Below are 12160 nucleotides of genomic sequence, written 5' to 3' on the forward strand. Positions count from 1 at the left end.
GAGTTGGGGGTTGAGGCTGTGTGTTGAGGTGGGGGGGAGCTAGGGGTTGAGGCTGTGTGTTGAGGTGGGGGGGTGGAGTTGGGGATTGAGGCTGTGTGTTGAGGCCGTGTTGAGGTGGGGGGTGGAGTTGGGGGTTGAGGCTGTGTTGAGGTGGGGGGTGGAGTTGGGGGTTGAGGCTGTGTGTTGAGGTGGGGGGGAGCTAGGGGTTGAGGCTGTGTGTTGAGGTGGGGGGGGTGGAGTTGGGGATTGAGGCTGTGTGTTGAGGCCGTGTTGAGGTGGGGGGTGGAGTTGGGGGTTGAGGCTGTGTTGAGGTGGGCGGTGGAGTTGGTGTTGAGGCTGTGTTGAGGTGGGGGGTGGAGTTGAGGGTTGAGGCTGTGTTGAGGAGGGGTGGAGTTGGGGGTTGAGGCTGTGCTGAGGTGGGGGGTGGAGTTGGGGGTTGAGGCTGTGTTGAGGAGGGGTGGAGTTGCGGGTTGAGGCTGTGTTGAGGTGGGGGTGGAGTTGCGGGTTGAGGCTGTGTTGAGGTGGGGGTTGAGGTTGTGTGTTGAGGTGGGGGGGTGGAGTTGGGGGTTGAGGCTGTGTTGAGGTAGGGGTGTGGAGTTGGGGGTTGAAGCTGTGTTGAGGTGGGGGGTGGAGTTGGGGGTTGAAGCTGTGTTGAGGTGGGGGATGGAGTTGGGGGTTGAGGCTGTGTTGAGGTAGGGGGTGGAGTTGGGGGTTGAGGCTGTGTTGAGGTGGGGGGTGGAGTTGGAGGTTGAGGCTGTGTTGAGGTGGGGGGGTGGAGTTGGGGGTTGGGGCTGTGTGTTGAGGTGGGGGTTGAGGCTGTGTGTTGAGGTGGGGGGGGGTGGAGTTGGGGGTTGAGGCTGTGTTGAGGTGGGAGGATGGAGCTGGGGGTTGAGGCTGTGTTGAGGTGGGGAGTGGAGCTGGGGGTTGAGGCTGTGTTGAGGTTGGGGGGTGGAGTTGGGGGTTGAGGCTGTGTGTTGAGGTGGGGGTGTTTTGCGGGTTCCGGGGTTGAGGCTATTGGTTGTATGGTGGTGGGTTCAGAATTTGATGATCAATCGTTTGAGGTTGCACTGATCAGGCATACTTGTCTTAATTTATTGGGGGAGGGGGAATTCCTGAGAGGGGGAATGGAACATGCACCCTTGGTGCCTGATAAGTCATCAGAAAGCACCCCAAACCCTCAACGCCTCCAAAGCACAATGGAAGGGACCAGCACTGCACCTCTCCGGAAGCCCAGCTGTGATTCATTTCATACAATAACCGACTCTCAGTTCTCCTGATGTCTCCTTCCCATCCACCTTCAAATAACGACCTATCCCACATAGATTCCACCAAACACCAAGTCAGCTGAGGTCTAACCCCCAGGAAAATCAAACATTTATAGATATATGTAAACAAAAACAGAGAAGCTCACTGCACAGACCCCACCTACAGGAGTGTGGAGTTGCTGAGAGCAGCTTTAACATCACAGTCTGTGAATGCTGGGTTAAAGCAGATGGAGGGGAAATGTTGTACAGGACACACCTGATCTGTGTATGATATTTGCCACACCACAGTTCAAAAATATACTTTATTTAAACCTCCAACTCATTTTTTTTTGCACTTTATCAAACAGTAAATTTGAAGTCAGAAAGACAGAAAAGCTGTACAAAGTGGAAAAGGCTGTAACATGCAAATAACACTTGGCACTAAATCGAGTTAACAAGTCACATCACATTTTGCTGAGGATTTCAGCGTAGATACAAAACATGCAAGGTATATTCACACCAAACTCGACAACATTAAACTACAGACTGTCCATTTTTATTTTGTGTCTTCAAACACTTACTGCTAACGACAGAAAACCAAAGTGCCAAAAATAAACAATATGGGAAATGGCCGACACTAAGAAAGAAGCTATTCAAGTATATCTTTACTGATATCACACCAGTATCAGAGAGGGAGGAGGGGCAGAGGAACTGGGGGAGGGGGAGCGGTGAGGGGTGGAGGGCAAGAGTTGGTGGGAGGTGGAGTGGGGAGAGATGTAGGAGGTGGAAGTGGAGAGTGGGGGAGTTTGGTGGGGAGTTGGAGTGGTGGGGAATGCGGCGTGGAGAGGGGGGGGAGAGCAGCAGGAAGGGGGGAAGAGCAGCAGGAAGAGGGGGAGTGCGGCAGGAAGAGGGGGGAGTGCGGCAGGAAGAGGGGGGAGTGCGGCAGGAAGAGGGGGGAGTGCGGCAGGAAGAGGGGGGAGTGCGGCAGGAAGAGGGGGGAGTGCGGCAGGAAGAGGGGGGAGTGCGGCAGGAAGAGGGGGGAGTGCGGCAGGAAGAGGGGGGAGTGCGGCAGGAAGAGGGGGGAGTGCGGCAGGAAGAGGGGGGAGTGCGGCAGGAAGAGGGGGGAGTGCGGCAGGAAGAGGGGGAGTGCGGTGGGGAGAGGGGGGAGTGCGGCGGGGAGAGGGGGTGGGGGAGTGCGGCAGGGAGAGGGGGTGGGGAGTGCGGCAGGGAGAGGGGGTGGGGAATGTGGCTGGGAGAGGGGGGGGAAGGGGGGCAGGGGGCGCAGAGGGGGGAGGGTGGGGCGCAGAGGGGGGAGGGTGGGGCGAAGGAAGGGGGAGGGTGGGGCGAAGGAAGGGGGAGCGTGGAGGCGAGAGAGGGGGGAGCGCGGCGGCGAGAGAGGGGGGAGAGCGGCGTGGAAAGAGTGGGGCAAGAGAGTGAGATGAGGGTGGGAAAAGGGGGAGGGGGCAGAGGGGTATGGGGAGAGAGGGGAGAGTGCGGCAGGGAAAAGAGGAGGGAGCGCAGCGGGGAGAGAGGGGGAAGGGAGTGAGGTGAGAGTGGGAAAAGGGAGGGGACGAGAAGGGGCAGAGAGGTATGGGGGGCGAGGGGGAAGGAGGTAGAGGGAGGGAGGGTGGGGGAGATTGGGGAAGGTGGGGCACGTGGAGAGCGAGAAAGGGGGGCAGAGAGGAAGGCAGAAAGAGAGGTGAGGGCGGTGGGGGAAGTGGGAGGGCAATGGCTGAAGTAGTGAGAACGCGAGTTGGGGAGGGAGAGAGAGAGGGCGAGCGGGAGAGGGCGGGCAGGGGAGAGGGCATGCGGGCAAGCGAACACACGGGAGAGGGAGGGAGGGCGGGCGAGCGAGCGCGCGGGAGAGGGAGGGCGGGCGGGCGAGCGCACGGGAGAGGGAGGGCGGGCGGGCGAGCGCGCGGGAGGGAGGACGGGCGAGCGCGCGGGAGGGCGGGCGGGCGAGCGCGCAGGAGAGGGAGGGCGGGCGGGCGGGCAGGTGAGCGCGCGGGAGAGGGAGGGAGGGCGGGCGGACGAGCGCGCGGGAGAGGGAGGGCGGGCGGGCAAGCGCGCGGGAGAGGGCGGGCGGGCGAGCGCGCAGGGGAGAGGGTGGGCGGGCGAGTGCAGGGAGGGGGCGCGAGAGAGGGGAGGGGGCACGAGAGCGGGGGAAAGTGTGGGCAAGCGGGGGAAGAGAGCCTGCGAACGGGCAGGGACATTGAGGGAGGGAGGAGTTGGTGGAGTGGCCTAGGGAGAGAGGGAAGTGCAGAGAAGGGGACGGTAAGGATTGTGAAAGGGGATGTTGAACTGGAGAAGGAAACCTTAACCCTGCCAACTAATGGAGAGGATGTATCTCAGCTTCATTTCCCTTAGAGCAAAATGTGACAAGCACTCCATACTTCTAAACAAACTGAAAACAGAAACAGGATCACACACAAATCATTTTCTGCTTTTTTATCGATTGGCAGCTTGAGATATAAAGCCCTCTGCTCGTGCTAGAAAGGGCGCTTCGCAAAAAGGAGTAGAAAGAAGTGTCAAAATGCTGCAATTTAGTTAAGAAATTCTAGAAAAATAGACTCTTAAAGAAGATTTAAATGTAACAATCTTTTGTAAGCCTGTTTAAAGCAGCCTGCCTCAGCAGCATTGAGTGGGGATTTGGGTGGGGCACGGGCGTAGTGATGGGGAAAGAGTTGAACAAAAGGATTCTGAAATTTATCAAATTTAATAAGATCAAAACAAGGTCAAAGGTCAGTAGAGGTCAAGCATCAGAGAAGCTGAGAGACAACGAGGGGACGATGAACTTGGACGTCACAGCAACATGCTAGGCAGACGATGAACAAACGGGCACGAAGAGATCTAGAAAAAAAACAAAACCAGAAAGGGAGAAGGACCAAGTTACACAAAGCCATAAAAAAGGAAGAAATAAAATAAAATTAAAATTAAAAACAAACACAATGATACAGTGCATGGGAGTCAATGCATAATTTGAACAATGGGGACAGGGAAACAGCACATGCTAAACAGATGGAATTCACACACACATACAATTAGAACACCAATTAGACAACCCTAAACCAGCCAAAGGGGTCAGGGATTGGAAGATGAGGAAGGGACAGGAGCCCTCACCCGGTCTCCTTTCATTTGCAGTTTGCATCTACCACATTGCCAATTAAGAGTTAAGAAAATATTCCTTCTAAATGGGGAGAATGTTGGTAATTAAACAGACAGACACAAGGAGGGGTAAAGACTGGCACAGATACTCAGGATGAGAAAAATCAAATGAAAAGATTTATACAGGTAGAACTGTGCTAAAATAAAAATTGTTCCTAACTACAAACCATCAAGCCACAATGCTAGATTAACAATTGCCCAGAAGTAAAGCCAAGCCACTACTCCATAAAGCATTGGTCATTAACCACTTTAGCTGTAAAGATTCTGGACTCAAAGAATCAGCTGCAGACCAGGGCTGCTTATTTGAAAGAATGAAACACTGGCCTCTCTACAGTGCCTTTCACCAACTCAGAACATCCCAAAGACCCTCAGGACTATCTGAAGTGAGTTACTGTAATGTAGCGAATCCAGCTGTCAATTTGCGCATAAGGTCCCACAAACACCAGGAACCTGAAGAGAACTCCCCCTGCTCTACTGTCAATAGAGCCATGAAACTTTTACATCTACCCGAGAGGGCAGACAGTGCATCAGTTTAATATCTCATTTGAAAGATGGCACCTCCAACAGTGCAGTAGTCCCTTAGTACTGATGCTCCAACAGTGCAGCACTCCCTCAGCACCAACCTTCTGACAGTGCAGTACGCCGTCAGTGCCGACCTTCTGACAGTTCAGCACTCCCTCAGTACCGACTCTCCGACAGCACAGTGCTCCCTCAGTACCGACCCTCCAACAGTGCAACACTCCCTTGGTACTGACGACTGTGCAGCGCTCCCTCAGTACTGACCCCGCAACAGTGCAGCACTCCCTCAGTACCGACCCTCCAACAGTGCAATGCTCCCTCAGTACTGACCCTGACTGTGCAGCACTCCCTCAGTGCTGACCCTGCTACAGTGCAGCACTCCCTCAGTGCTGACCCCGCGAGTGCAGCATTCCCTCAGTACTGACCCTCTGACAGTGCAGCACTCAGTACATTTTTAAAATTCATTTTATGGGATGTGGGTGTTGCTGGCTAGGCCACCATTTATTTCCCATCCCTAACTGCCCTTCAGAAAGTGGTGAGCTGCCTACTTGAACCGCTGCAGTCCACGTGGTATAGGTACACCCACAGTGCTGTTGGGGAGGGAGTTCCAGGATTTTGACCCAGCGACAGTGAAGGAAGGGCAATATATTTCCAAGTCAGGATGGTGAGTGGCTTGGAGAGGAACTTGCAGGTCCTGGTGTTCCCATCTATCTGCTGCCCCTGTCCTTCTAGATGATAGTGGTCATGGGTTTGGATGGTGCTGCTTAAGGAGTCATGGTGAATTCCTGCAGTGCAGCCTGTAGATGGTACACACTGCTGCTACTGTTCGTCGGTGGTGGAGGGAGTAAATGTTTGTGGATGGGGTGCCAATCAAGCGGCTGCTTTGTCCTGGATGGTGTCAGGTTTCTTGGGTGTTGTTGGAGCTGCACTCTTCCAGTCAAGCAGAGGGTATTCCATCACACTCCTGACTTGTGCCTTATAGATGGTGGACAGACTTTGGGGAGTCAGGAGGTGAGTTACTCGTTGCAGGATTCCTAGCCTCTGACCTGCTCTTGTAGCCACAGTACTTATATGGCTAGTATAATTCAGTTTCTGTTCAATGGTAACCCCCAGGATGTTGATAGTGGGGAATTCAGCGATGCTAACACCATTGAATATACTGACCCTCCGGCAGTGCAGCACTCCCTCAGTACTGATCCTCTGACAGTGTAGCACTCCCTTAGTACTGTTCCTCTGACAGTGTAGCATTCCCTCAGTACCAACCCTGTGACAATGCAGCATTCCCCCAGTACCGACCCTATGACAGTGCGGCACTCCCTCAGCACCAACCCTATGACAGTGCAGCACTAGCTCAGTACTGACCCTCCGACAGTGCAGCACTCCCTTAGTACTGATCTTCCGACAGTGCAGCACTAACTCAGTACTGACCCTCCGACAGTGCAGCACTCCCTTAGTACTGATCCTCCAAGTGCAGCATTCCCTTGGTACTGATCCTCCAACAGTGCAGCACTAACTCAGTACTGATCCTCCAACAGTGCAGCACTAACTCAGTACTGATCTTCTGACAGTGCAGCACTCCCTCAGTACTGACCCTCTGACAGTGCAGCGCTCCCTCAGCACTGATCCTCTGACAGTGCAGCACTTGTCTGCCTGGATCGTATGCTCAGATCTTTGGAGTGGGAGGAAGAGGATTTATATCAATGGATATTGGAGCCCTGCACAATGATGAGTCCCTTTCCTCATGCACAACCCAAGTTCCCTGGTGTGAACTGGGAATTGTACCTAAGCACTTTGTGAGGTAAGCCCTTCAATCACTAAGGGAGCCAATGGCAGCGATTCAATGCATTGAACTTTGGGGGTGGGGGGGAAAGAGGGAGTGGGGAGCTCCTCATGCACACTGAGAATTCAGTCTGGCAGGGTGGGGTGGGAGGTGGAGAAGAATCTATCTCTGCTGCTCCCCAAGGCCTGAGCGAAGATGTTGACTGCTTGTTTTTGAGTCATGGCTCCATCATCCTGTACACGTCATACCCCCAGCAGCCCACAATGACTCTACAGGCCGAATAACATGGACAATCCCGAGCCTGAGATCCACACTCACGACCTCAGTCATATGTTAAGACACCATTAAGGAAAAAGCCAAACTTTTCAGTGGAAGCTCATACTCTCACACTGTCATGAAACACACACCATGGTTTGATTGAGTTTTGCCATTTCTTTTCAAATTAAATTTTCCGCTTCTCTCCAAACAGCTATTTAAAAAAACAATAAGTTTCAAGTATTTGGATGAAAGAGCATCAGAGGGACCCTGCATCAGTAGTTCCACCTCAAACATTGCATACAACAGCCATGTAAACCAATTGTCTACAAAACACTGATTCCCCGGTAAAATATCTCCAATAATAAATAATCTCCAACATTTGGGAGCAGTAAAAATCCTCTATAAAAATAGAAAAGGTAGAACTGTAATTATACATTCATCCCAATCTCTTGATGTGCATTTTTAAAACAAATTCACATTAATCCCCTGGAGGTTTTTTCAGTTGAATGTGTGAAAACAAAAAACATTTTGTTGTGTTTATTTTTAAAAACCCCATCAGTTCCCAAAAAAATTCAACTGGAGAGAAGAAAATTCTAGGAGGAGCTTGGTGTGACCCTGCAAAAATCTGAAACTAGATCTGCAAGGCAGACATGGTATATGCACAGCACCAGTTTTCTTTGGAGTTAGAGAGAGGAAGTGCGAGCATGGTGGCAGTGCTGAACCCTTTGAGGAGTGATGGCGTGTCTTACATAATGGAGGGGAAGGGGCAGGAGGGTGGGGGGTGGGGCAGGAGGGCGGCGGAGGTGAAGAGGAGAAGGTGTGGGGGAGAAGAGAGGGGAAGGGGGGGATGAGGAGAGAGGGGATGAAAATGGGAAGGGGGTGAGAGCAGAGGAGGATGAGAGAGGGAAGGAGGATGCGAGAATGGGGAGGGGCGATGAGGGGAGGGTGAAGTGGGAGGGGGACGGGTGGGCATGAGGGGAGGATTCAGGGAGGGGAGGGAGAGGGAGAAGGGGGAGGGAAGGGTGAAGTGGGAAGATGAGGAGGAGAAAGAAATGGAGGAAGGCAAAGCAGAGAAAAAGGGGAAGTGAAAGAGAGGGAAAGGAAGACGGAGCAGGAGGAGATGGCATTGGCACTACGCTCTGTAACTAAAACTGTCAATGACCAGTTCCTTATGGCTACTCCATTCTTTCATTATCTCAGTTCATTGGTGCAGCTTTTTTAGGATATTGGAAGATATGACAAGAGACAACTCAGATAGACCATCCTTCAGTCCTCAATAGGGTGGCTGCACACTCATCACTTTGGCAGATACCATTGAAGGGTGGTCATTCTCTCCAGTAACACAATTGGCCGTCAGTACACAGCAAACTCCAAATTCTAAATGATATGGCAGCTAAAATTTCAGTGAAGAAAAATACCTTTTGACTATCCTTGTACTGAGCATCAGTACATGTGTGTATATAAAACTTAAAAGGTCACAACAGAAAATCATACTGTTCATCTTGTCAGAAAACAGAAGTGAAACGCACGCACACACTCACACACACTGAAAGACAGAGTGCAGAGAATGGCCCCAGTCACGTTGGGGTTACTCAAGGCTTTTGATGACCACCCTCTCTCGCCATTGGTTCCACAGCTGCGCCCAACTTACCAGTGAACATGTTTAAACTCAAGTTTATTCTGACAAAAGCTCAGTACGGCTTGCTGTCATTCTTCGATCGCTTGAGTTGGACTTTCAAGCGCTTCATGCCAATCTGAAAGCCATTCATTGCTTGTATGGCAGCCTGCGACGAGACTGGATTGTCATAGCTTACAAATCCTGGAACCAAAAACAGAGCAGCAGAGTCAACAGGAGAGTCAAATAAGCAGCTTGCCATTCAAACAGCACATTCTACCCAGGAGTGTGCCGATGTTAAAGGGGAGCAAATTCAGACATGCAGGAGAGAACTTATCATCTGGGTAGCTGAGGAAACACCTTCCCCCTCCTCCTTTTGTGATAAAAGGTCACTGCTTGAAACATTCACTCTGGTTCTCTCTCCACAGATGCTGTCTGACCCACAGAATACTTCACCACCTCATGTCTTTACTCCATTTAAACAGTTCAATGAAAATGTAGGAATAGTTGACAGTCTGGCTAGAGTCCATGGCCTGTGAAAGGCGGCTAATGGGTGAGAGAAGTCTATAACAGGGCATTACAATAGAGATTACATGCAGCATGGAAAGAGAACAAATGTGTGAATGCAGTCCACGATAAAATCAAGTTTAACACAGGAGAACTTAACACAGTACAGGAGAACTTTTTAGGTCAATATGTAGAGGGTCCAACAAGGGACGGCGCAGTGCTGGACCTAATTCTGGGGAATGAAGCCGCACAGGTGGCTGAGGTGGTGGTGGGGAAGCATTTTAGCGATAACGACCACAACATGGTACAGTTTAAGTTTGTTATGGGCAAAGAAATCGTCAAACTACAAAAAAATGTTTTGGATTGGGGGAGAGTAGATTGTAGTAAAATAAGGCAGGGTCTGGCCAGGGTAGACTGAGAACAGCTACTTGTGGAACAGTGGGGGGTGTTCAAAAAGGAAATGTGGAGGGTACAGGCTCAACGTGTTCCCTCTAGAGTGATAGGAAGGAGTAACAAGCCCAGAGAACCATGGATGACCAGAGATATTCAGGTTATGATGAGAAGAAAAAGAGAGGCTTTTAGCAGGTGCAAGGGAAGCAAATCAGCAGAGGCATTAGTGGAGTACAGAAAGTGGAGGGTGGAGCTGAAGAAAGCAATTATGAGAGCAAAGAGGGGATATGAGAAAGCTCTGGCTGGTAAAAGTAGGGAAAATCCCAAGATATTCTATAGGTATATCAATGGGAAGAGGATAACCAGGGAAAGAGTAGGGCCATAAGGGACCAAGGGGGCAATCTATGGGTGGAGCCAGAGGACATCGCTAGAGTGTTGAATGAATACTTCACATCCATCTTCACCCAAGAGAATGAGGATGAAGGTATCGAACTCGGGGAGACTACGAGGTTCTTAAGCAAATTGATGCAGAGAGTGACAAGGTATTGGAGGTGTTGGCAGGCTTAAAAGTGGACAAATCTCCAGGTCCAGATGATTTGTGTCCCAGACTGCTGAGGGAGGCAAGGGAGGAGATCGCAGGGGCTCTGACCCAAATTTTTAATTCCTCTCTGGCCACGGGGGAGGTACCAGAGGACTGGAGAACAGTTAATGTGGTTCCGCTATTTTAAGGGGTGTAGAGATAAGCCAAGGAACTACAGATCAGTGTGTCTCATGTCAGTGGTAGGGAAACTATTGGAGAAAGTTCTGAAGGAGAGAATCTATCTCCACTTGGAGAGGCAAGGTTTGATCAGGGATAGTCAGCATGGCTTTGTCAGAGGGAGGTCATGCCTAACAGATTTGACTGAATTTTTTGAGGAGGTAACCAGGTGTGTAGACGAAGGTAGTGCAGTTGATGTAGTTTCAGCAAAGCCTTTGACAAGGTCCCACATGGGAGACTTATAAAGAAGGCAAATGCACATGGGATACAGGATAATTTGATAAGGTGGATTCAAAATTGGCTCAGTTGTAGGAGACAGAGGGTGATGACAGAAGGATGCTTTAGTGACTGGAAGCCAGTGTCCAGTGGCGTACCACAGGGATCTGTGCTCAGTCCCCTATTATTTGTCATTTATATAAACAACATAGATTACTATGTGGGGGGAGGGAGAGGATGACACAAAGATTGGCCGGGTGGTTAACAGTGAGGTTGAGTGTCTTGGGCTACAGGAAGATATAGACGGGCTGGTCAAATGGGCAGATAAGTGGCAGATGGAATTTAACCCTGAAAAGTGTGAGGTGATACACTTTGGAAGGAGTAATTTGACAAGGAAGTATTCGATGAACGGCATGATACTAGGAAGTTCTGAGGAACAAAGGGACCTTCGCGTGTGTGTCCATAGATTTCTGAAGGCAGAGGGGCATGTTAGTGGGGTGGTGAAAAAGGCATATGGGACACTTGCCTTTATCAATCGAGGCATAGATTACAAAAGTAGGGAGCTCATGTTGGAGTTGTATAGAGCCTTGGTGAGGCCACAGCTGGGGTAGTGTGTGCAGTTCTGGTCGCCACATTATAGGAAGGATGTGATTGCACTGGAGTGGGTGCAGAGGAGATTCACCAGGATGTTGCCTGGGATGAAACATTTAAGTTGTGAAGAGAGGTTGGATAGACTTGGGTTGTTTTCGTTAGAGCAGAGAAGACTGAGGGGCGACCTGATCGAGGTCTACAAGATTATGAGGGGCATGGACAGGGTGGATAGGGAGCAGCTGTTCCCCTTAGTTGAAGGGTCAGTCACAAGGGGGCATAAGTTCAACGTGAGGGGGAGGAGGTTTAGGGGGGATCTGAGGAAAAACCTTTTAACCCAGAGGGTGGTGACGGTCTGGAATGCACTGCCTGGGAGGGTGGTGGAGGTGGGTTGCCTCACATCCTTTAAAAAGTACCTGGATGAGCACTTGGCACGTAATAACATTCAAGGGATTAATGGGATTAGGCAGGTAGGTCAGGTTTTTCTCATGTCGGTGCAGACTCGATGGGCCGAAGGGCCTCTTCTGCAATGTGATTTTGTGAACAGGGCAGTAGAGAGGAAGTAATTGGTTAGGTGAGATCGTGATAGGGTAAACTACGCCTTGCCTGTGTGTACAGGAGCTGCAGAGGTGATGACTTGGCACACTGACCATCCGGCAGGACAGATCCTCTGGCGGTGCAGCCCTCCCTCAGTACTAATCCTCCGACAGTGCGGCGCTCTCTCAGCACTGACCCTCTGACAGTGCTGCGCTCCCTCAAAACTGACCCTCTGACAGTATGGCATTCCCTCATTACTGACCCTCTTACGGTGCAGTGCTCCCTCAGTACTGACCCTCTGACAGTGCAGCGCTCCCTCAGTACTGACCCTCCGACAGTGCGGCGCTCCCTCAGTACTGACCCTCCGACAGTGCGGCACTCCCTCAGTACTGACTCTCCAGCAAGGCGGCTCTCCCTCTGGAAAAGGAGCGCGAGAGGAGTCGGGAGTTGAAAAGGAGCTGGGAGAACAGAGGTGACTGAAGGAGTTCGGTGAGGAGGGAACGAGGTGATCCTTTGAGTACTGTGAGTATGGTCGGGTAAGTATTTACTACTTTTATCGCTTATAGTTTTTAAGGTCTTATTTT

General features: G+C 51.2%; 1 protein-coding gene across 6 annotated transcripts in view; it reads right to left on the bottom strand.

Annotated features, from left to right (window-relative positions):
- Nucleotides 1–3431: 3431 nt before the first annotated feature.
- celf1 (cugbp, Elav-like family member 1) overlaps nucleotides 3432–12160 on the bottom strand; it is a 98885-nt gene continuing 90156 nt past the window's right edge. For all 6 annotated transcript variants that reach the window (XM_078548776.1, XM_078548773.1, XM_078548772.1 and 3 more), the window contains 2 exons: nucleotides 8618–8785; nucleotides 3432–4094 (listed from right to left, as the gene is read on the bottom strand). In XM_078548776.1, the coding sequence (XP_078404902.1) occupies nucleotides 8658–8785 (128 nt within the window). In that variant the 3' untranslated portion in view covers nucleotides 3432–4094; nucleotides 8618–8657. The remainder of the gene's footprint in view (nucleotides 4095–8617; nucleotides 8786–12160) is intronic.

Source organism: Cetorhinus maximus, chromosome 9, assembly GCF_964194155.1.
Source record: "Cetorhinus maximus chromosome 9, sCetMax3.hap1.1, whole genome shotgun sequence".
Classification (NCBI taxonomy): Eukaryota; Metazoa; Chordata; class Chondrichthyes; order Lamniformes; family Cetorhinidae; genus Cetorhinus; species Cetorhinus maximus.